The sequence below is a fragment of the Macrosteles quadrilineatus genome, unplaced genomic scaffold (genome assembly GCF_028750875.1).
Source record: "Macrosteles quadrilineatus isolate MER2022 unplaced genomic scaffold, UCM_ALF_1.0 Scaffold_15__1_contigs__length_3749704, whole genome shotgun sequence".
Taxonomy (NCBI): domain Eukaryota; kingdom Metazoa; phylum Arthropoda; class Insecta; order Hemiptera; family Cicadellidae; genus Macrosteles; species Macrosteles quadrilineatus.
In genome coordinates, this window is record NW_026542608.1 from 2978580 (window position 1) to 3003916 (window position 25337).

General features: G+C 35.7%; 2 protein-coding genes and 1 long non-coding RNA gene across 3 annotated transcripts in view; 2 read left to right on the plus strand and 1 right to left on the minus strand.

Annotated features, from left to right (window-relative positions):
* LOC129005094 (host cell factor 1-like) overlaps positions 1-19843 on the minus strand; it is a 124877-nt gene extending 105034 nt beyond the window's left edge. Inside the window, exon 1 of the mRNA XM_054433889.1 lies at positions 19777-19843. Coding sequence (XP_054289864.1) covers positions 19777-19835 — 59 coding nt within the window. The 5' untranslated portion in view covers positions 19836-19843. The remainder of the gene's footprint in view (positions 1-19776) is intronic.
* On the plus strand, positions 6018-13624 carry LOC129005099 (uncharacterized). The gene is made up of 3 exons (XR_008491796.1): positions 6018-6206; positions 11426-11597; positions 13470-13624. It is a non-coding gene; the product is annotated as an uncharacterized LOC129005099 (long non-coding RNA).
* Positions 19844-21127: 1284 nt separating the features above from the next.
* LOC129005098 (uncharacterized) overlaps positions 21128-25337 on the plus strand; it is a 98325-nt gene continuing 94115 nt past the window's right edge. Inside the window, exon 1 of the mRNA XM_054433893.1 lies at positions 21128-21141. The gene's annotated coding sequence lies outside the window, so the exon portion shown is untranslated. The remainder of the gene's footprint in view (positions 21142-25337) is intronic.

A 25337-nucleotide genomic window follows, 5' to 3' on the forward strand; every position in this document is an offset into this window, starting at 1 on the left:
AGAATATTACAGACCCCATACTGTAGGAGGAGGCTTCTCTATTCTCATTAAAAACAACTCTGTAATAAAAGTAAGTGAAATTAAACAAGTTAATTCTTTAAGTGTTGAGGGGGGTAATTGAAGGCTGTTGTTTGCTGGTCTCATTCAGTGATTTCAAGTTTATTGTTTTAAATTTATACAGTCCACCTTTTGAAGAGAGGTTTATTGATTTTCTGGACATAGGGGAAACTGGGGCACAGCGGGCCACGGGGCACAGTGGGCCATAGTTAATATATTATACTGAACTAGGCCTACTTCCAATAAACCAGGTAAATTTTCTTTTGAGAGGTCTCTAGGTTGGTCACACTGAGGAGAAAAATCTAGAGTCTACAACTATTTGGAGGGAAGTTAGAAGCACATGTTTGTTTTTGGTAGTCTGATTGCTGAAACAGGTAGTGTTAAGATATCTTATTTTGGCAAGTTATTGTATATATTAAAAATGAAAATTAACATAAATATTTAGTTTTATACCTTACCAAGCCACTCCACTTTCTTTCTTTCTTTTGTGTATTCATCTTAGTTTGGTGGTAATTAAATCTAACCTAAAAACCAACATTAGCGGCACAGTGGGCCATCTTTGGCGGGGCACATTGGGCCTAGCTCTTGAACAGGACATAGAACGGAAACTTCCAAAACCAATACCACATGGAGGCACAGAAAGGACCTTAACTCAATTGAGCTTTTCTATTGATCTTCAATGTTACGGAAATTGTTTGCCCTGAAATTTTGAAACAATCGTCTTTTCACTTTTAAAGATTTTTTTATATCAAAGGACTTTTAATTTTAAAAGATTTTCAATTCTAAAGGGTTGTTAATGTTTGTTAAATTATGTTCATAGGTTTTCAACTTTGTATTTTGAATAATAATGTTTTGTCTCAACATTAAGGCATAATATTTATTCATGGCCCACCCTACCCCATTGTGGGGTAGATTGGGCCATTATGTAAATAGTTTAAAAAAAAATTACTACAAATTTTATTTTTCATAAAAAAAATTAGAAAAAAATTGTTAAGATCAATGAAATATGGTACTTTACTATAAAAATATTAGTTTTGCATTTAGTAAAGTCATTAATAAATTATAATAGCAAATATATAAAACTGGCCCAAGGTGCCCCGGTCTCCCCTACTGGATGAAGCGCTTAATCTAATAAGAAGCAAATATAACTTACCATTGCTATTATGCGGGGATCTAAACATTAATAATTTGGTCCAATCTATAAATAAGAGTTGCCTTTTAGATTTAATAAATAGGCCTAGGTAGGCCTACTTACAAACTACAAGTGATGTTTGAAGGACCGACCAGGGTTACTGAGACAACATGCACACAACTTGACTACATTATCTCCGAGCCTAATTTAAATATAATCAGGGAAGTGAGATCAGATATAAACATTCTAAGTGACCACAACATACTTTTAGTTGAAATTGGGGTAAAAAGTAACCAAACTGAGAACTAGGCTACAAGATTGAAAAAAGAATTATTTCCAAACCGGCCTTGGAAGCATTTTGTCGTCTGCTCAAAATTAATAAATGGAAGATAAGACATAAGACATAAGACATTTATTGATCTTTAGGCAAAATTACATGCAATAGATCTTGTCATGGATGCTTGAAATGCACAAGACAGTCATAAGTACAATAGTAAAACATGCTGACTAAAGCAAACATAAAATAAGTGTTCATTCTACAAAATTAAATAAGATTGGCTGATAGAGGAAGTAAGCCTACTTGCCGATGAGCCTACAAGTAAATTGAATCTTATGTTGAAGAATTCTATTCAACCTTCTTGTACTTCTTTGAAATATCATTCCCTAAAGTGATGACTAATTTGAAAAATCATAACTCAGTAAATTGGATAAACGACGAAATAAGAAATTCACAAACAGTCTTAAAATACCTTTATTGAAATACTTACTAGAACTTCAAATACTGGTAATTTACAAATGAAAAGATTAACCAGGCCAAAGCCGATGTGGTACTTGATTGTAAAAAAAGGGTTAAGTTAATACAAAATAAAATTAGTCATTCCAAAAATATAAGTCGAGATCTTGGAGAGTAGTACGGAGCCTGACCGATAAAACATCTACAAATGAAGATATAACCCTAAAAAAGTTAGAATCTTTAATTAATGACCCTGTAGATGTGGCAAACCTGTTCAATTCAGTCTTTGTTAACAAAGTAAGGAAGCTAACTGAACTGCATGGAAATATCACCGAGGGTACGTACAGGAGTCAACCGATGGACCAGATCTTGATCTCGATGACTGCAAGCAGCTTGAACCGACTAGAGAGGAGGAAGTACTGAGGTGATGACTGCGGTGGGAAGGAGGACCAGTGCAGGAGTTGATGAGGTACCGTGCCATTCATTTGGAAGTTGTACTGAATTTATTGCCAAACCTTTTACACTAATAATCATCAATGAATCTTTTGCAATTGGGACTTTTCCAGACAAATCAAAAGTGTCAAAAATAATTCCTATTCATAAGAAAAATGATTAAAAAAACTTGCAGCTAACTATAGACCAGTAGCAATTCAATCTGCTTTTTCCAAAGTGTTTGAGATATTTATTCATCTATCTCATCTATCTATGGCGGAACTAGTCGCCTACTAATTTTAGGATTGACGACGTAAGGTATGTTAACCTACATTGTTTGAGATAATTTTCCTGGATAGACTAATGCCCTTCTTAGAAGAAAACAATATACTTAGTAAAAATCAATGGTCTCCGGAAAGAAAGATCAACTATAGACTCAGTTTTTTAATTAATAACCAAAATTTATGACAAAATTAACTTAATGGAGGACTCTATCCTCCTATTATATGACATGACCAAGGGGTTCGATTGCCTGGATCATGAAAGACCAAGTTAATGAAAATTGGTTAGGAAAAATACCTTAAACTGGATACTGTAACGTAATTTCTTAAAAGCAGATACCAAATTGTAAATATTAGAAACACCAGTGAGAGGAATGTTATAAAGACGTTTAAATCAAATGTCTCAGACTGTAACATAGGAGTCCCGCAAGGATCACATCTCGGACCAGTGTTGTTCCTTCTTTATGTTAATGAATTGCCAGAAGAGATCCAGGACGGGAAACTATTGATGTTCGCAGATGATGTGGGACACCTTACCTATGGAAAAGACCGTATGACAGTTATTAAGAAAACTCAGGAAGGAATTAATAAACCAATTGATTGGAGCACAATAAAATGGCACTTAACAGTTCAAAAACCAGTCTAATTCAATTTTACAATAGGAACCAACCGGACTATTCACCACTTTTAAAAATGGGATATATTCACCCAATAAAAGAAAAGTCAGCTAAATATCTTGGAATAACAATACATTTAGGCCTATCTGAAAATTTATCATGGGAAAACCATATAGACAATATAGCAAAAAGATTAATAGTTGTGTGCCATCCAATTCGTAGACTCCAAAATATAATCGACAGAAACATCCTGTTAGGCTACAAATTTATCATGGTTGCTTCCATACTGTCTAGGCTAAATGGCCTATGGCATAATGCTATGGGAAAACAGCACTGAAGCTCAAAGAATGTTTATATTAAAAAAACGAGCAATAAGAACCATTTGTAAAATGAGAGGTCGAGACTCCTGTCGAGATACCTTCAAGGAACTTGGCATTTTAACTCTACCAGCAGTTTATATTCTAGAATGTGCTGTCACTGCTAAAGCCAAACCAGAATATTTCACCAACAACAATAGTATTCATAACTACAACACCAGACGAGCCCAAGATCTACATGTAGGCTACAGCAAGTAAGAACAGCATTGGTTAAAAAAAGTCGCCATCACATGTGCGTAAAAATTTACAATAGGCTACCTACTTAGTTTATCTCAAAATTTAAAAAATGAAGATCAAAGTGGCCTCAAGGAAAAATTAAAAATGTAGGCCTACCTACCTGGTAGAGAAGAAAATATACCTAGGGTGAATAAAAAGTCAAGACCCCCCCCCCAATGTAAATATAAGTATAAATATACCCAATGTGTAAATATAGCCTAACTTATAAGTTATTAACTTAAAACGTTGCTAAAATTAAGTTAGGCCTACTGGTATTTCAAAATACTTTTAACACACGACAATGCAGAGTAAAACCACCCACAGAAACTCCAAATTGGTTTTGTAGTGTAGCCTACAACCACCATTTTTAGTAGGCTAGGCTTAACTTAACAGTGTCTAGTGGTGCTTTTAAGAGTTTCACTTACCTAGGAACAAAAACTTTTGAAATCGGGAAAAAATTTGTCGGAGCAAATGTGATAGGCCTAAGCCTATGTTTTTAAGGTAGGATAGAATAAATATAAACTAGGTTAGGTAGGTAGCCCACTACTAGGCCTAGGCTACTTCCTCAACAAATAAGAGAGCATTCCTAAAAACTGCATTTAACTTAGTGAGTATACCCACCTAAATTAATATCATAGGCCTACAGACAGTGGTTGATAAATTTAATCCATTAAATATAATTGTTATAGTTAAAACCAATTGAATGAAGGTTACTAATCGAATTGATATTTTCAATCGATAATAGGGTACGGTTAACTTAAGAAACTGTAGGCCTACCCCAGTGCGTTGGCCCAGTGCGTGTGTATATTTTAAAAACATAGGACCTAGCCTATTTATCCTCGATTTAAATCGTTTAATGGAGAATTAGGAGAATAAATTAGCAAACAACTATTGACAATGTTGAATAAACTTAGGCCTATCAGTTTTTAATTTTTGTCGCAGGGTTAACATAAGTAACTTAGCTGAATTACTTATTTGATTTAAATATAACATTTCTTACCTTATAGCTGCTGAAACACGGGTTAGGTACAAAGGAAAAGAAAATAATAATTATTAAAAGCTGTATCTGTTTCTGTTAGTATTTGAGTTTGACAATGACAATACCGGCAAGGACGCCGCCATTAATATTCACGAAACCTTACCGACAGAGACCGCCACCGCCCACCACCGCGCCGCGCCGCGCCGTGCAGAACCACGGCCGCCTTTAACTCCAGGCCGCGGCCTGTAGTTAAAGGCGGCCGTGGCAGAACCAAGCCTGCACTAGCGTGGGGTTCCAATTTATCGACATCCCAAAAGATCGACACTGAAATAGTCCCACTTTGTCGACAACTCAAAATGTCGACGGTGTTGGTAATACCGTACATAGCCAAACTGGTTCATGGGAAATTGTTATCTCTATCACTGTCGCTGTCCATAACTTATCGTTTGTAGGTTAAATTTAAATTAATTTAACTGTCATAACCTAACCAAACTAACCAAACTGGCTGATAATGAAAATATCAAATGAAGGTTTACTAATAACAAAATAGTTCGGTTCATAAAATAAAATGATAAATGTCTCAAAATCAATTATATATATTTTTTTTAATTATAAAATTAAACTATCATAACCTTACCAAACGAACCAAATTTTGCTGATAATAAAAAAATCGAGTCAAAAAGTTATTTCCTCCGGTGGGTTTCGAACCGGCTACCTCCGAATTATCAGCCCGGTGCGATATCCACTACACCACCGAAACCTAATACTATGGTTGTTCAACGTATCGTTGCGGTAATGGTGTTCGCTCGAGCAGTGGTGGCTGGTGGTGGACGGTAGCGGTCTGTCGGCAAGGGTTTCTTTAATACGCATTATACAGTATTTGTTTTTTTACTTGTCTCCTAGCCTGTTTCTAGCTAGTGAGACACGACCTTCTAGTCGAAGGGGGAGGTGCAGATGTCGCGCATGCGCACAAGCACTGCTATGCTGTCACTGTTATTTGCACAGTTTAGCAGTCCACTGGCACGGCACTGTGTGGTGACTAAAGCCGTGAAGCATAGGTCTCTTTCTAGGCGAGCATTTCAGGGCAGGAATTGGACTAGCCTACTGCGCATGCGCAAACCGTAAAATTGAGCTGATCTCAAATGAACGACTCTCACACAATTGAAGCAAAAGAGTTGTTTACTGTTCTGTCGTTCTGTCATCTGTCTGCCACTGCTGTGCCCAGCGATTGTAGTTTTCAAAGTCTTTAAGCTGTGTGTTTTTTTTTTTTTTTATAATTTGAGGTTTTATCGAAGTATCGTATGTTTTGAAGTCGGATTTAGGTGTATAAAAGAGTGTTTATTGTTATGCGTTCTACCGTGCCATCCCCGTGCACCCTACTTGTAAGTTAAAGTTAGTTTTTATACTGTAGGCCTAGTCTTTAAAAGTGTTTGTTGTGTTTTGTTCCAAGTGTTGTCCAAATAAAACAAGGATACAGTTTCTTAACTGGCTACACTAATATCGATTGAAACTATCGATTCGATTAGTAAACTGCGATTTTTTCACCATCAACAAGTTTGGTTAGTTAGGTTAGGTTATGATAGATTAATTTTATAATAGACATTAGGCCTATATTTTAAAATATCGATTATTAATCAATATTTCAATTCGATAGTTCCAATCGATATTAGGGTAGCCCAGTTAAGAAACTGTTGTACCCCTGTAGGGACACACAGTTAGGACATGGTTAGGACTACCGACATTTCCCATAAACATTGCAAAAGGACGAATCTTATAATTATAAGAACTGTCTAGGCTGTGTGGTAAAAGGCACTTACAAAATAAGTTACCAAGCGGTGTAACTTTCATATTAGAAACCCTTGGGTGAGTTGTATTTTAAAGGCCTAATCTTTAGGTTGACACATTTAACACGTTCGCTACCGAGCGACGCACATTTGCGTCGGTCCGGTCACTCCTACAGACCAAAAGGAATGATCATGACGTTGCTTACAGACCAAGTGATATAGGAATAACATTGCCGACAGACCAAAAGAGAAATATCGTTTAAATGGACTAATTGACTTCATATTAACCTTAAGTGAATTAGTAAGCAATAAATATTGATTTATTTATCGTTTTGAGCAAATTTTAAAACGCCGCATATATGCGTCGGTCAGTCTATTTAATGAAATCCGGTTAAAAAGATGGGTTTTTAGGCCTAGTAGACCTAATGCGTTTCATGATCAAGCTTTTACACAAACAAATAAAGAAACTCCACTAAACACTTACTACCCAAAACTTCAAAGGTCAGAGCGTTTACATCTGTTCTGTGATGTCGCGGAATACACAATGTAAACAAAAATGTTGCCAACTGTTGTGTGACGTCATATCCACAGACCAAGCGACGCACATTTGCGGCAGATATCCCTCTAGACCAATACGATTAAATCAGGGCTTTAAAATAGACCGTTGCTAAGAAATACGCTGCTTAGTAACATTAGAACACCGACGCAAATGTGCGTCGTTAGTCTATTTCAATGTGACCAGCTGACGCAAATATGCGTCGGTGGTCTATTGTGAGAAACGAGTCGACGCGCAATTGCGTCGCTGGTCTATGCGAACGTAAATTCCATATAATTGTGGTAGCGAACGTGACCTATAGCCTGTAAACCATTAACTGTTTGGAAAAAAGTCTATGCCGTAGACTAAATATGGTCCTTAAGCCAATTAAATGTGTAGGCTAACTAACTAAAATTTAAATAACTTAGGCCTTGGCTAGGCTTTGCATTACCCTGGCGTAGGGCAAGGCTAGGTTCCGCTATCCATAGAGAGGCCTACACTATAGTACCCTATTAGGTTACTATATTATATTGGATCTTTCACTCTTTGGCAGTTTCCTGTTAAAGGGAACATTCATTATTATCGATGATTTCTTTTCGATATAAGCTTATCAATATTTTTGTTTTACTTCACGATTCATAACTTATTCCTTCTGTTATCTTCAAACACATTTAAATTATCTAGGTACTAATTTAGAAGTAGGCCGAACCTTGTTTAGGCAAACATTTAATAGCCTAGTTTATTGGATTATAGAATCAAACTAAGCTAATCTAACCTAAGTTAAAACATAACTAACTTTTGCTGTATAGGCTATGTTACCGTTTCAAAATTCCGTTTAATAACAGAAAAGGAATGGGGAATGGCTGTTTAACGGACAGGAAAGTAGGCCTACCCATTCTTTACATTATACCATAGACAAAAAGAATTAAATATAGACCGTCAGCTGTGCTGCGGTTACCATAGGCTCTGGCGCACACCGCTTGGAGCACCACGGTAGTTACGGCGTACGCGCTGCGTAAACTACAGCGGTGTGCGCCGGAACCTATGGTAACCATGGCAACCGCAGCACAGCTGGTAGTCTATATATAATTCTTTTTGTCTATGATTATACTTGCTACTCATACACACATATAGTCTCTAACTTAATAAGAATGCTGTAACCTTTTGAAAGAGGCATTTCCTCGCGCTGTTGTAATAGTCAGAATATTAAAACATCGTTTGTTTAATTTAAATAGCGGTTTGTTTGAAATTATTTAGAGTAACATGGCCATGAGAAACATGCTATTTGAAACTCCAACGACAGGAAAATATACGTTAAGTTTTATAAACGATTAAATTGTAGGCTAGTTATTTGTAGCGGCCAAAAACTGTTGTCCCGTTACCTACTTTTAGGAATAAACAATTTGTCCTCTACTTAGTGATGTAAAAATCATTATACAGGTTGTTATGGTCATATTATTATAAAGATCAAAATAACTAGGCCTACAATTTATTCTTTAGTTGGGGTAATTTTGATGAAACAAATAACAATACATTTACAGTCTTCATTTTATGCTAGAATGTTTTACTATGAACAATGTAGGCTATTAAGAACTGCAGTAAAGTCCTTTAGAGAACCTGCAATATCAGTACCTTCAATACCTTCAATATATATTGGGTGAAATATCAGTTCGTTATACAAATAGTACTTTATACTAGGGTTGCTTTCAGAGAGGTGAAAGCCAGTTGAGCGGAACAAACGTGATTTTATATTATTGTATAAGTAACTAAATGTAAAAAAGTCAATAGATATACTAATGCTTGTTTTATTGATAAAAATTATAATACAAATTTGTTTTAACTACATCTTGTTATTCAGATACCTCTTCCAGAAGTGCATTATGGCAGTTTTGACCAGAAAAATATTACAGTAGTTGGAATCTGATATTAACATCCAAAAAGGGCATTCAAGTATAAAAAAGAGAAAGGAAATTTAACATTCTAATTCAACTGTAGCCTACAACAAAAACATTGGACTTCATTTTTCACCCTTACAATCGGTTAAAGTATTTAAGTATAAAAAAAAACAGTAACTATTTAAAAAACGAGTATTAAAGTATAAAATCAGGAGGGGAAATTTGACATTTAAATTCAACTGTGCAACATAAACATTGGTCTAAATTACTAGCTGTACCCGCGGGCATTGCCCCGCTTAACTTCATAAGTATTCGCATGGCTCAAACACGTCCTGGTTGAAGTTCGTTCGCTACGCTCACTCACCTTCAGGTTGGAAATCGTTCGCTGCGCTCACTTGTTTTCAGGTTAACTCGTTCGCTACGCTTACTCGCCTCCAGGTCAATGTTCGTTCGCTACGCTCACTCACCTTTTGGTTGCAAATAAGCTGTCGTCATAAATTTAAAAAAATCATCCCTTTTGTTGTTTATAATACTTTGATAAAGGTTTTTATGTTTTAATATTTAACATTGGAGAATTTAAACGTTGTTGAGTGCACAGGTGTGCTGCGATTGGGGTTTAATACCTTGGACTTATTAAAAAGTAAAATAGTTTTCTGTGCTGCAATCTGTACAAACACTGGGGCACTATTTCAAATCATGACTAATGCTAATACAGAATGTTGTGATTATTCAAACCTACAAAACAGTTGGTGAAAGTAAACATCTGCTTTTAAATTATATTTATTTGTAAACATTGTAGATCAAAAAGTCTGATATTGGCCCACTTAAAACCCCCTGGGGCAGAGCCCTTTTGACGGATCTGCACCAAACTTCACTCAAACCATCCTTGAAAGATGCTTAATAATGCCTGAAAGTTTCATTACAATCTGTCGAGCGGTTTTGGAGTCCATAACGTATATACACATATATATACATACATATATAGTTCCTCTTTTATAGATATAGATATGTTAGTTTTGCTATGGTCAAAGGTCCAAATCCAAATGTTCTTTTCTTTTGGTCTGTAGGCCTATGTAGTAATTTGCTAGTATCATTGACTTTATATAAAGTCAATGCTAGAATACTGTAGATGGTTTGTTAAGAACTTATGCAGCATTTTTGAAATCGTTTCCCCGTTTAACCAACTATTCCAAAAAATAAAAAATAATATGGTGCAACACAAATAAATAAACCGATCACCTACCTATAACCTACACTTTACCTCCCTAATCTAACCTTACTTCAAAACACTTTATGTAGTCACGAATACTCATAAACCCCGACCTACCTTCCCCACATGCCTAAATTAGATCAGTGTTCAATCTGCGTTTTATTAATAAGTGTAATAACTTAACTGTATCATCGATGTAATTCAACATAATATAACCTGTGAGGTATTATCGAAATAAATATCGAATTCGATATATCGCTTATTAAATCCTTATTTCTAACATTGACTGTTTCTACCTTGGTAAAGGTAAAGTTTCTAATCAGCTGGCAACACAAATAGGTGCCCAAGCCCAAGAGTAAGTAGTCACTGCGATATGCTCCGCGCATTGAGAAAGTAGTTCCGTCTATTATCGCAATTTGTAGTGAATTCCGCGCCTTAAAAAAATGTTTTAACGGTATTTTCTTGTTAATTAAGATCATAGGAATGATTTAAAAACGTTTAAAAGAAAAGTCTAGAAAGTTCAGAAATACCTTAATGATTCTCTTGTTTACATTTTTCTTGTAAACAAAAAACTGTCATATGGCTACTTTAGTCCCATAAGCCTAATGTTAAAAATTAGAAATTTTAAGTTCGTTTTAAATTGCATTAGCATTATCTAATTGAAATTTGTTTGTTTAAAAACCATCTCACTATTAGTCTAAGTAATTTTGTTAAGTTTGGCTGAAATGCGTTCAGCCGTTATTGAGTGATGTTTCTCTATTTGTTGCATTGAAGTTGATCCCAAAGAGCTTCGCTCGCTTCGCTCGCTCCGCTCAATTATTCCCTGCGATATAAATTCTGATTTTTGTTTTGAGTATTAAAGGTACTGTATCGTGATATGAATATTTAAAGCCATAGATTCTTTTTAAATAGACTTTCACACTGTGCTGTGGTAGTTAAACAAGGTTAGTTCAGTTTGGTTTAGTTTATGTTAATAAAAACCAGGTAACACCTAAATAAATACAAATTGTTCCAATAGCATCATCATTGGGTTGGGTTAGTGTTGTACAGTTTTCTATCAAAACTGATTGTCAAAAGCGCCAAATTATACCTAGTCGTGTCTTTTCATGAGTAACTTAGCTTATAGAAAAAAGCTAAACGTTTTGTTAATGATACCTTGTTTGTTTATAAACTATAGGCCTACCACTTTCAAAAGAACCTGCGCAGAACCATGACTGTCTCGCGCATGTAGGGGTGAAGGGTGATGGTGGGGAAGGGCCTGGAGCAGTGGTGGGGATAAGTCGTTGGGGCGAGGTGTCTTTCCCCACCACTCTGACTCTCCTCCTGTCCTGCATGCACGACTCATACAGGTGCGTGGTTTTTTTCTTTGTGGTAGGCCTATAAGCTAACATAACCTAAACGCCGCCGCAATGGTCTGTAAAAGATTGGCGGGTGGTCCTCTTTTTAAAAAGACTCATAGGCTAACAGATTAATAAGCAGGCCTATTTCTTAATCAATATATATTATATAAATTTGAAGCTATTGTCAGTAGGCTTATTAATTTATAGAAACTGAAAATTTGATAGGATAGTATAATACATTGAAGTTTCTCTGCAGAACTTTACCCCATAACATTGCTGTTGCAGTGCAATGTAATTTTCAGAATCAGTCTTCTTCACTTTGTATTTAGGCTAAGTAAAATTGATTTTCCTTGCTGCATATTAGGGAACATTATTACTATGTTTAATAGCCATGATAAGGTACAGTAGACTCCCTCTTATTCGGACACCTTTTAACCTGACATCGGTTAAACCAGACAACACTCGGTGGAAATTACATCTCTTAAGGCCTATTTTGCTTGGAGCGACTGTAGCGATAGTCGCACAGCGATTATCGCTCAGCTACTATAGCTGGCAAGGCGGCCGTTTTGCTTAGAGCGATTGATTTTCGGTCGCACAGCGATTTTTCATAGTTAGTTAAATATCAGCACTCACAATGGTTAAGTCATGAGTGCGAATTGTAAGTCATTAAAGCGTCTCCTCGGTGAGGATTTAGGAGACGAGGCTCTACTCGACCCTAGTGGAAGTATCAATGGACGATCGATTGAAAATACATAGTGATACGTAGGATTAGGGACGGATACGTATCACTAGAGGTCACTAGATAGGACATAAATAGAAAACTGTAGTGATATCAATGAAAAAATATATTTATATAAATAAAAAAATAGTGATATCAATAAGAGTACATGAATGTTGGAAAATAAAACCTGGAGTCTAAATTAAAAAAAAAATATTCCATACAAAAACTGACACAGTATTAACGCCCACACTACGTAAATAACACATAACAACTTGGAACAGTCAAGCATTTTATATTTAATAAATTTGAATAGACGTAAATTACCTTAACAAATTTAAACAAGTCGCCTGTTTCTACTAAAATTTAATTTAGAAAATGAAATTAATGTGTAATGAAATATAACCAAAACAGTAGAATCGTAACAGCACATGAATAGAAAAATTAATGTGAACAAAAAAATAAATTATGGTTAATTTAACCCCTATTATGTGCCTACTGAGTGAACTGCACTGTTTTGAGGTTCTGCGCATCAGTCGCGGCGCGATTATCGCTCAGACTGGTCCCCGGGGCAGTGGTCCGCGACTGTAGCTAGCGACTCTTGCGATAGTCGCTCCAAGCAAAACAGGACAACGCAAACTCCGTCAGAGCAGTGCCCGGCTACTATCGCGGAGCGATTATCGCCACGCGACTATCGCTGCAATCGCTCCAAGCAAAATAGGCCTTTAACCGGGCAATTTTTATCAGCACATCGGTTTAACCGGACTAGGTCGGCAGGAAGTGGGAGGTAAGCGTTACTGAAACGACTGTTCTTGTGTTAAGGATATGAGAACAGTGATTATGCTCTACTACATTTTAGTCAATATACAGTATGCATTTAAACGGTCAGTTTTAATGAGTTTGTGGGACGTCAGTTTAACGAGAAAACCCATTATCCGGACTGACCTCGGTCCCAAGAGTCTGGATAAGAGGGAGTCTATTGTACTGTACATTTTACTATGTTATAGTGACACGAATAAAAAAATAACAGCCAAAACTTCATGCAATAACCCCATAGTACCACATACAATATGTTTAATAGTGTGAACTACGCTGTAGGCTTCACATTGAATGTGTTGCCCATGTTTATTAAATTAACCTAAAACAGAGTTTTTTTGTTACAGAGTCATTGATTGAGGTGCTGGTGAACTAATTGAAGACTTAAAAATGTTTTGTTATTAGTGTGAGGTGTGATAGTACGGACTGTTGTGATAAATTACCACTGTTTATGATTTACTTTATATGTTTTAAAATAAATGTTCTACATAAACTATTAAAATTGAATGATCATTTACAATGCCACTATTTCCAGCTGTAATAATTTGTTTATACTTCTTTTAATTATTTTTTACTTTGTTTCTAAACATAAGTTCTGATGTAGTCAATATTTGCATAATATGCACTTTCAAAAATATAAAATAGTAAACACAACAGCAGGGCCGGACTTAGGACTTCAGGGGCCCCGGGCAAATTTTCCAATGGGGCCCTAGGATTTCAGTTCGGGGGGGGGGGTCCTCCAGTGGGATTGGGGGGTCCTCCCCCAGGAAAAATTTCTAAATTTAGGCTAATTTAAGGCTAAATAAGCAATAAGTTCTATATAAAAAATTGTTCTTAAAATATAACTATTTTAACATATTTTTATATACAGCATATTTTAATTTTATACACAAAAAACAAAATTTTTGTTGCTTTGTAGTACTAGTGACGGCATATTTGGTATGGTTGTATGGTAGGCTACCATAATATATTTGGATTAGAAGTATTGATATATTTTTGTTTATTACGTATTTCAATTATCGATTATTGCCGTCGATTTGTATGGTTTTTCAATATTACTACAATATAGGTGTGATTATTTTATTTTCATAATGGTTTTGGTACCTATGGCATTATCGTTTTTATAATATGTTAAAGTCCTAGCATGAAAAGTACCATTAAGGATTTTCAAGTTTGAGTTTTTTATTGACGAGCAAAATCTTGCAATGTCTAATAAACACTCACAAGCTAACTATTTATATGAGTAACTGAAAGATGTTTCAATGGATCCAATATTGATTAATACAACACAAACATAGCATTGAATACAACATTACTCACTTCAGCTTTTTTTTTGTACTGTTAGTTTGCAGAATTACAATAAAATAACACAAAAGTAAGACAATTTCAACCAACTTGACGTAACCATAGTCTCAAAGGACAAACTATGGGAGTAAAGTGAATAAAGTGATTTAAATTGTTTTGGATAGGCGATAAGGCATTTTATGAGTGTGTATGTGCTTGCGTGAGACAGACAGGACTAGACAGGATCCCTTATCAGCTCATTATCATTTATCATTATACCATCAGACGACTCTAGTTGTTTTAAAGTGCCTATATAGATTTAAAAAATCTTACTGGTGCTATATGATTTTGATTCCAAAGACTAAATTGGAGATCAAAATTTTGACGCATAAATTAATTACTATTTTACAAAACCTATTGAACGGATAATATACTTCTACCCCTTAAAATCCTGATTGGTATATACTTAGAGGTAAAAGAAAAGAATAACATTTAATAAAACATAAACGGAGCAATGTTTTTATTTTAAAAAGTATTTGAACTCCAGTGGATCTCCATTTAAAACAACACAATTTTACAAGTTACGTTCTACGTTGGGACAAGAGTTTTCATATTTATTGTATTTTTGCCCCAAGCGCGGGACCCCCTTCAACTCATTCGCCGCGGCCGTACAGTCGGGCGAGCGGCTTCATTGAAACTGAAACTTGTCCGTCACAGCCTAGCACATATACTCGTGTAAACCAGGCCTAAGCGTGGGGCCAAGTGCAACTCTGAAAAAAAATCCCTTAGGGTCAAGAATTTAATTCCTAGTTATGCCTTAAAATGCACCTAACAATAACCTTAAACATAGGATAACGAAAATAAAAATAAAACTGTTACAAAAGAAGGCCATTTGGTAAGTGTCTGATCAATTTTCGAAGTTATTAATAAAAACTACTGTACAAAGGGGGCCCCTAGGGGCCCCCTTGGCCCGGGGGCCCCGGGCGTTCGCCCCCTTCGCCCATAGGTAAGTCCGGCCCTGCACAACAGCTTTTTATATACCATTGTTATTATTTATTGGTGTTTTTGTATTGCAATCGTTAAGTTGCATGCGTAGTTGCAGATACATTGGTCTGTTTAAATGTATAAAGGGACTAAAATAATACTGAAAATTCCAGACTAACATAAAGATTATTCAAACAAAGGAGGTTGAAGTATGTACAAAATTCCAAAAACTCTTATATTGAATTTGGTAAGTTTAATTTGATACCAAATATCGTTGACCTTATTTACTATATTTTCTCTGGATGGTATTTCAATTTATTTTATAGTTGAAATGATTCTGCTCCACTCAAATTCCAGGGCATGGACTGCAATTAACATCTGCCAACATCAAATTCGAGAAAATCTAAAAATTTGTTAACTCACTTGTATATACTGTATAACATTTAAATACAACATGAAAAATAATAGGATTTCCTGGAATTTTTCTAAAATGTTTGAGATCATTCTCAACATCCCAGGCAATTTCCTTGAATATACTCAGATCATTAATAAAAAATATTCTAAGAAATTTTTTATATATCCTAGAAATCTGGAGAACATTCTCAGAATATTCTGGAAAAGTACTCTGGAATATTCATGGTATATTCTGTACATATTAAGTTTAAATTATTAATTTTGTCAAGTATCACAAAATAACTTGAAAAATACAAAAAACAATGTTTTAAGGGTAAAAAATGGGAAAACTCAATTTTTAGTCCATTCCCATAGTTAGTATTAAAGTACCGAATAGGTACTTAAAATGCAACGGATGATGGGGGTGACAGAGATGACTGACTCAAGTCGTCAATCGTCAGTCGTCACGGAGGTAGCTAACAGCAGAACTGAAACTGAACTGAACTAGTAAGTTATGACTCCTGAGTCGACTCGTTGAAGACCAAATACAACTGAATTGGTTCTTTCTAGCGCATGCGCAGTAGGCTAGTCCAATTCCTGCCCTGAAACGCTCGCTCTTTCTAGGGCTAGGCTAGAATTGTATTGCTAACCATTTAGTGTTGGATTTTATTATTATTTTCGTTTATGCCTATATTACTATAGGATGTGTTGGTATACACTTTTACACCCTTTTTAGCTTAGTACACATATTTATTTTTAGTATCGATATTTTACTCCGATATTGCTACTATCAATATTTCACTCCAATATTTTTTTTAGTAGCCCATAAATTAGTATATTAACTCAGATATTTATTTTTTACCATCATTTTATTCTTTTACTAAACCTCGATGTTTTTCTCCAATATCTATCGATATTTTGACTTTGATATTCTTTTGACATCGATGCTTAAAGGGCGATCGATACTAATATCGACGTTACTGATGTTTCGATGTCCCAACACTGTGCTAAGTCCTGGAAATACAAGTTAATCTAGGCTTAGGCTTAGAAGTACCGGTAGGCCTATAAGAGATACATCTACATACCTTTTATTCGTCAGTTTGAAAAACAAACTCTTCAGCTTCAAGTGAGATGTTGATATTGTGAGTTTGTAGAATATGATTTCTAAGGTTTTTGTACCACCAGAGAAATTGTTGATTGCATTCTTTCTCGGGGCATAACAACTTGGACGAGGTAAGTCTTTTGTTAGTACCACTGTGCACATTTCTTTGGTGTCTTTTTAGTGAATACGCCGAAGAAAATAGTTCATTACAGGTTTTACTTTCCATATTTAAAAATTAATCAAAGTTAACATAACTCATCCTTGGTCTAAGTTACTTAGACCTAAGTTAGTGCAAACTTTAACTCGAAGTTCGAGGTTGTGAAAGGAAACAAAACAAACAACCCAAAATATCTGTCAAACTGAGTGAGTATGCGTGGCAGTGGCAACTCCGTTAACGGTTACAACGTTACAAGGTGTAGTGACCGGGAACGGGAAGTAACGCAATAGGTTCTCAAAACTGCTACTGCTACTTTGAAAATAACAACAGTGACAGCTTTTGCGCATGCGCGACATCTGCACCTCCCCCTTCGACTAGAAGGTCGTAACGAGACCGTCCATGGGATGGAGGACCCAGACCCCCGCCACGACCTTCTCACAGCAGTATTTCCCCTTCCTTTTTTTAGCGAATTTCCCATATAGGGAATAAGCTATTACCGTAGTACTCATGGTAAGACCTGGACCCGAGACCGATCTAATTTTTCATTTTGAGGTCCCTAGAGGCCTAAAACACCATCCGTTCAAATTCATATATATATATATATATATTTATATATATATTTATATATATATTTATATATATATTTATATATATATATATATATGTGTCCGTTAGCGCGATAACTCGAGCAAAAATGATCCGATTTTGATGAAATTTGGTACAAACGTGTAAACCTACGTTTATTCGAACGAGTTCGCGATCCAGCATAATCGGACCATGGGAACAGGGGTTTTTGGGGGATTTTATGGGGTAAAAATGTGTTTTTCCCATTTTTTACCCTAAAAACAAAAAATTTTGCAATTTCTTTCTAAACCGTTTTGTAGAGCTTAAAAAAAGAAATAATTTAGTATATTGAAGCGCTGTTGTATGCCTAACGGTCACGGAGAAAATTCAAAAATAGTTTAATTTAAAATTCCCATGTTATTCTTATGGAGAAAATAAAAATTGTTGTAGTTTACTTGTTTATGGATATATATTGATAAAAATTGGCAAATTTATTTATTTCATCCCATACTATTCACGTATGATCAAAAAACACTTTTTACCTTCCCCGTAGCAGCAAACCTAAGCACTTGTTAAATCTAATGTTATTTAAATAGGGAATAAATATGTCTTATTTATGGAAATATTTGAGTAAGAATGTAATCAGACAAGTTGAAATTCGCTTAGTCTGCAGGTTTGCTGCGGCGGGGGTATTTAACTTTTGGAACAGTTACACGGAACTGTTTGGAATAGATTTGTTAAAACCGTTACATTACAAACAAAGAGTTCCATTCCATTCCCTTTTAGCGAATTTCCCTATAAAGAAGTAGCTATTACCGTAGGTGGCATGGTAAAACCTAGGCCCGGGACCGAATTACTTTTTCATTTTGATGTCCACAGAGGCCAAAAACGCCAATCGTTCTAATTTATATATATATATATCAGAATCAGAAATACCGTATTTATTTGTCACTGGACATTACAAAAATGCATTGACATAACGGAAAATACTTTGGAAAAATGCAAAGTAGGCCATTTTTATGTATTCAAAGTCAACAAAATACTTAAGACGTCTAATGAGATATACCACTCTGGACAATCTTGCAGCTATATGATCGATGTTATTGTCCCACTGAAGATTATTATCAAGATAAATGCCTAAAAACTTAACACAACTTACATTATTAGGCAGTTTAAGGTTAACAGGCCTGAGACTAAAAATAATATTCTGTGTTTTATCGTTATTTAATAGAAGCCCATTTTCTTGGAACCACACTGATGTCTTGTTTAAAGCCCCATCAGCTAAAGGTTTAAATTATCTAATGATTGCTAACTGATACAAAAGTAGTGTCATCAGCATACAGTATGGTTTTTGTTAAGCTAGGTATTTTTTGGCAGGTCATTTATGGCTACTGGGAATAACATTGGTCCCAGAACAGAGCCTTGTGGTACTCCAAACTTGAGAGTAGCCTCGTCCGACCACAAGCCATTTAAAAGTACACGTTGCTTGCGATTTTCAAGGTATGATTTAAAAAAAGAGAGAGCAGACCCCTTAATGCCTAAGGACTCTAATTTGCACAATAGATTATCATGGGCCACACAGTCAAAGGCCTTGCTCAGGTCACACAGTGTGGCCCAAGCAATGGCCTTCCTCTCAAAAGTATTTAATACTTCTTGTACTAAAGCATCGATGGCATCTGTGGTTGACATTGTACTGCGGAAACCATATTGAGACATATAAATAAGATTGTTATTTTCTAAAAAATTGCTGACTTGATCAAACCCAAGTATCTCAATAACTTTGATAGAGTTGGCATGATTGATATGGGCCTATAACTTTCAGGCCTATTCCTAGTACCTTTCTTAAAGATTGGACAAACACGTGAAATCTTCAGTTGACCATTAAGCAGACACAAGTTGATACATGAAGTGAATGGGTGTAATATACCAGATATAATGTGTTTTAATGAGTTGTTTGATATATTTTAGAAATCATTACTGTTTTTTGGACAACTACTGAACAATATAGTGAAACAGTTAGATCTCAGCATCGAATATGTGGTCCACAACGAGTTGGGTGAAAAAGTGGTTAAGAGGGTTTCAAAATAAACCAGAAGCACATTTATCATTTACCAATTTAACCTTATTTTGTTTCGTCCATTTAATGAATTGCTAGTATGTAATTTCATACCTTTGTTTCGATTTCGGTGGCAAAAGGTTCGCACAAACGGTTTGTGCTCTCATTTCCATCTCGTCAACTTCACTTTCAGTGACATTTTTAAATCAGTTTAATCTACCTTCCTTTAACTTCCACCAACTTAGGTTAAGAATACGCGAGTATCAACAGGAACAAGTCGGATCAACAATTAAAATTGTCAACTGATCAGCTGATCAGCTGTTTAGTTGACATTCGAAGCTTTACAATTTTACTTCTTATCTCTCAATCCTTGAACCTCATTGGTCCGTTACCCGTGTTGTTATGAGAAAAACTATGCTGTTATGAAATGAAACTATGCTGTTATGAAAGTAAACAGCTGTTAAGTGAAACTTTTCAATTCTAAAAACTGAACTGAAATGGCTACTTTAAAAAAAGGTCGTAGGTAAAAGGTATATCATAATAATTCAATTTTTATGCACGAAAAATAATCAAGTTGAGAAGGAACGGAGCTACTTGTAATATAACGGTTTCGCCAAACCTATTCTATACTTTTTGTCACAGTTGCATTGAACATTATCCCAAACAGTTCCGTGTAACTGTTCCAAAGGTTCTAAAAACAGGGAGGTGAAATACTGCGGCGAGAAGGTCGTCCCCCCGCCACCGCGCCATGGAACAGCGGAATTGCTCTCGGTGGGTGAGCAACTTTTGGGATACCTCGGAATGTGATAGTGACGTCATAGAATAGTTCAAGTATCGACCAACAACCAGATGGGCGGTTTTAATTCGTAATCGTGTCGTAGTCGTAAGTTTTTTTTTTTGTAAAATTTTATTTAATTTACAATCTGTTCAACAAAAAATAGAACAATAAGCAAATTTGATAAAATTTAAACACAGTAGTTAGTCTTTATCCAACAATAGAGCTAACACACAAACTTTGCATATTTGGTACAAAGTTTAAAGTCTAAAAACGACTACTTAAGTCCAAAACATGGCATCTTTTCAATCTGTATGCATAGTTGCTGTTGTCCGATAAATTTTAAAGCAAGGTAGTTAGGATGGTACTCTAATTTCTTTTAGTATTTGGCACTTAATTTTGAAATTTTTTCTTTGACTGTTGGGGTTCGACTGTCCCTGTGAATCACTTCGTTATTGACAAACCATGGTGCCTGGAGAATGTGTCTTAGAACTTTAGATTGGAATCTTTGGATGATGTTCAGATTGGATTCACTGGGTGTCCCCCACAGTTGGATACCGTACGTCCACACTGGTTTTAGAATGGTTTTATATAACAGCAATTTATTTTCTGTTGTTAATTGAGAATTTTGATTTAATAGCCAAGAAAGATTTTTAAATTTTAAATTTAACGAAATTCTCTTGTTCCAGATGTGGCTTTTCCAAGTGAGTCTTCTATCAAGGGTCAAGCCCAAGTATTTAACCTCATTGCACTGTGGGATTTGAACGTTGTTTAGGGTAAATCTATATTACTCATTCGGTTGTTTGTGCCAACAGATATGGAAGTGTACCCATTGCCTCTGGTATACAGAGAACAGTGACAAAAAAGAAGATAAAAATTTAGAAATTCATTCTAACTGCAATTTTTTTGTATGGCGGCCACGGCCACTTTTATAGTGATTAGATTTGGTCATAACAAACAGTTTACAAGTACATCCTTCATTACATTTAAATCCAAGGATACGGGAAGAACTTTTCCAAAGACAAATTTCCTTCCACCAAATACTGCTCTAACTTGGCAAAGGTCAGATTTTAAACAGGAGTGGGCAGATTATAACACTGGGTTTTCATCAGACCACAAAGTTTATTTGGGTACTTTCCTGTTAAAGGGAACATTAATGGGTACGCGTCTAATTGGCACCGCGTCAGATTGGCACCACGACAGATTGGCACCGCTCCTAGAGGTGCCAATCAGTCGTAACAGTACACGACAGATTGGAACCTGGAGAAAGGGGTGGTGCCAATCTGCCGTGGTGCCAAGCTGACGGCTGCCGCAGAGGTGCCAATCAGTCGTAACAGTACACGACGGATTGGAACCTCGAGAAATGAGTGGTGCCAATCTGTCGCGGTGCCAAGCTGACGGCGGCCGCAGAGGTGCCAATCAGTCGTAACAGTATACGACAGATTGGCACCGCTGCCCTCAATAGGCCCACCTTTTCGTTTTACTTACTAGTCTGATGTTTGGAAGCAGAAACGTGTCAATACTTGATGCATGTCAATTAATGCATACACATTGATAATAACATTAACTTTAACAGCACAAACCGCTTCGTAAATGGTCCATCTAATCAAAGTTACAGTTCCTCAAGGCTTTTAATATTATGCCATTAAACTCAAGTTTATAATTTGGAAAACGTCTGATACCTACTAAAGTATTTGGCACAATTGAATGAAACCTTGCAGTCATTTTTCGGAAGGGGGTGTGCGTTAACCTGGTTAAAAAAAGTTTTTTTTTTCATTTAGAAGTTACAGCTTGTCAAAGAAATTACAATTTATCATTCAGTTAACTAATATTATTTCAATGAAATGATATTTTTTATGCATTATAGAGTGATAAATTATGATATATTTGAGATGCTGTAATTTATTACTTAATTTACCTTTTTGTAAACAAGATGCGGTTGCACGCAAGTAGGCTTGCCCTATAAAATAATTACCGGTACTTCCTTCTTGGACCAAAACTCTAAAATCAGGTAATGTATAACTCGAGGTATAGTTAAAGTGAATATGCAAATCTTCTGAAATGGGGTTATTTAGGCGTGAAATTTACGTGAATTAAAATATATAAAGCTATGGAAATTGAAAGTGGTCGCTATGATGGATTTTCTACATCATATCAGGACTTTGAGAAAAAATACTTTTAAACACTTTCTTAGTATGCATCTAGATATACGCTACATGCCATGATGTCGTGTTAGTTAAGCAGTTTGTAACTCGAGACCGGCTGGATCTTTTTAATGATTTATGATTTGTTGGATTCGTCTTTAACACGATTAACACATGTATCTTCAGTTCAGTATTTAAATTTAGGGCTAAGCCCCACATAATGTATGTTATGCGTATGAAGAAAAATATGATGGATTTTGACCATATGCATACATTAATTTAAATATTTTCGATAATTTAAATAAATAATTTAAATAAATAAACAAATAACAAAAAAAAAATATATTTTCGAAACAGCTGATTAAACATTTGACAGGTAATGTAATTGAAAGTCATTTTCAGCTGTTTTATGTTGTATGTGATTGTTTTTAAAAGGCTTATAAAGGTGGCCGGTTGATTTGGTTTTTTTTTACTTTTATGGGGTACAAAGTTCGCCGGGTCATCTATTTTGTAATGTACAGTTCGCTCAATGTTTCTGTAAACATAACAATAAAATACGTTTTATATTAATCGTTTTTCGTGTTAACATTAACAATTCGCATGTGTTTTCCTAGTAAGGCCTACGCTTTATTTAAGGAATCTTGATCAACAGTAATAACAAAAACTAGTCGAAATCAAAATACTACTGAGCAAGGCTTGGTCCTAACAGTAGGCCTACTTTACAAATTAGGATTGAGAAACAGATGGTGTGGTGTAGTTAACTGAACTGTCATTAATAAAAAACGACCCCTAAATGCCTAAAAGGGTCACAGCACTGACGCTAGTTTTTATTTATGGCCTTATCCTATTTAAAAAAAGGATCATCTTATAAAGTTCCGAGTTTTTTCTTGGGTTTAAGTTCATCATATAAAAGTTTGGCCGACCGCTCACCAACACACTCGGTTGCCTTCCTCTTCACTGCGTTGTTCACCTTCCTCCGATTCAACTGTTCTTCACTTAGAGGTTCGTGGTTATGAACACCCGTACACCTGGATTCCAAGTTTCCTTCTTCTAAAGTGTAGATCACTGCATAACACGATTTAACACTACATCGCCACCGTTCCTCTTCTGAAATCTTCAGCTTATTATCAAATCGTAATGTAAAATTTTCTTTTACCAAAAAGGGCAACCCCTTTTGAACTAAACATTTTTTTCATCGCGCACAAACTCTGAACTGAACTAACTTACCACGACAACGTCTCGAATTAAACTGTGATACTGCCATGGTGACCACGGTGGAAACAAAGTTCGTTATTTTTAAGGGTTGTATTCCATACCAGCAAATATTATTGACGTAAGCGTTGACATGCTCGGATACAAGAACGCGCATTAGCATACCTTTACGTTCTAAGAATCCTGGGAAATTTACGTCTCACTCTACAGCCAAATATTAATGTAGCCTAATGATGTGTCAAAACCAAATTCCAAAACCGTCAAAACTTTGGGATTCAAAATTCCTAATTTTGATTATCGCTCTAATAATAATGTACTAAAGAGTATTAGCAGTTTAAGGCTCTTTTAAATATACACACACACAAAATATTGGATACTGGGTTAAATTAGAAAATACAAAAACACAAGTTTATTTACAATAATGGAACTTACAGCAAATTACTCATATTTATTTGTAAGGACACATAAATATTCAGAATTTTAATAAGAGATTTATCAATTTGACCAGGTTTTAAACAGATTTCCTATAAGGATAAAGTCGTTACCACGATGGCGTATGGCCATTATAACTTTTAGTTTCAAAGTCCCCATAGGGTAAAAACACAGTTTGATAAAATGAATATGTATGCATATATGTGAGCACGTTATATTTTATTACTGTACATACTAAGGATTTTCAATTTTTTTTCTTTAAGTAGGCTATAATCTTTAAAACTAACTACTGTATTTCAATTAAAATCTTACAGCCTTTAAAAGTAATGTATAATTTCAATAATATCAGTAAAAATTAACGCCAACTCTGTTAAACTCCCAATTGAAAAATGTCGTGTGAGGAGCAGGGATACTTGTCAAACACAACTGTTTTGATGGTTCCTTGATTCTCATATTGTCAAAACCTCCCCTACAACAGACCTGCAGCCTAGGTAACCAATTATACAACCTCTGTTAATAACGCTTGATTACCCAATTAGTCTGCCTGACTGGACGATGCGCAAGTCGGACGTTGGGGTGCGTTGAAATTTGTCGACCCCCCGCTGATGACCCGGGATTATGCGCAAGTCGGATGCGCCCAGGATGCCAGCAGTCCCTGGTGGTCGCCCGTAACAAAGACACTGTTGTTTATCAACAAGGGATTAGGATTGCCCGTCTACCTGTTATGGGGGGAGGACGCCCCGACTTTTTTTCCCGACCTTAGGAAGCCAGGTTATTGAACCACGAGGGAAATAATAGCTAAGGTAAACCAGGCCAGATTTAGATTAAATGTGCCGCACACATTATGTCAGTAGTGAATTGATATACGGGACTCGTATTAAGTGTACTGTACACTGTACTGTCAATAAAGGGATTTCAATGATTTTAATTAACTTTAATATGGAAATCTTTTTTTTTTGTAAGTAAAGCTGGGTTTTCCTAGACGCGGAGTCGGCCAGCGGAGAGAGGAACGCGGAGAGCGGAATTGAAATTAACATGGCATTCCGCTCCGCTTCTAGGAAAACAGTAACATTAAATTGCCTAAGACGAGCTGAGTCCGCTCTCCGCGTTCC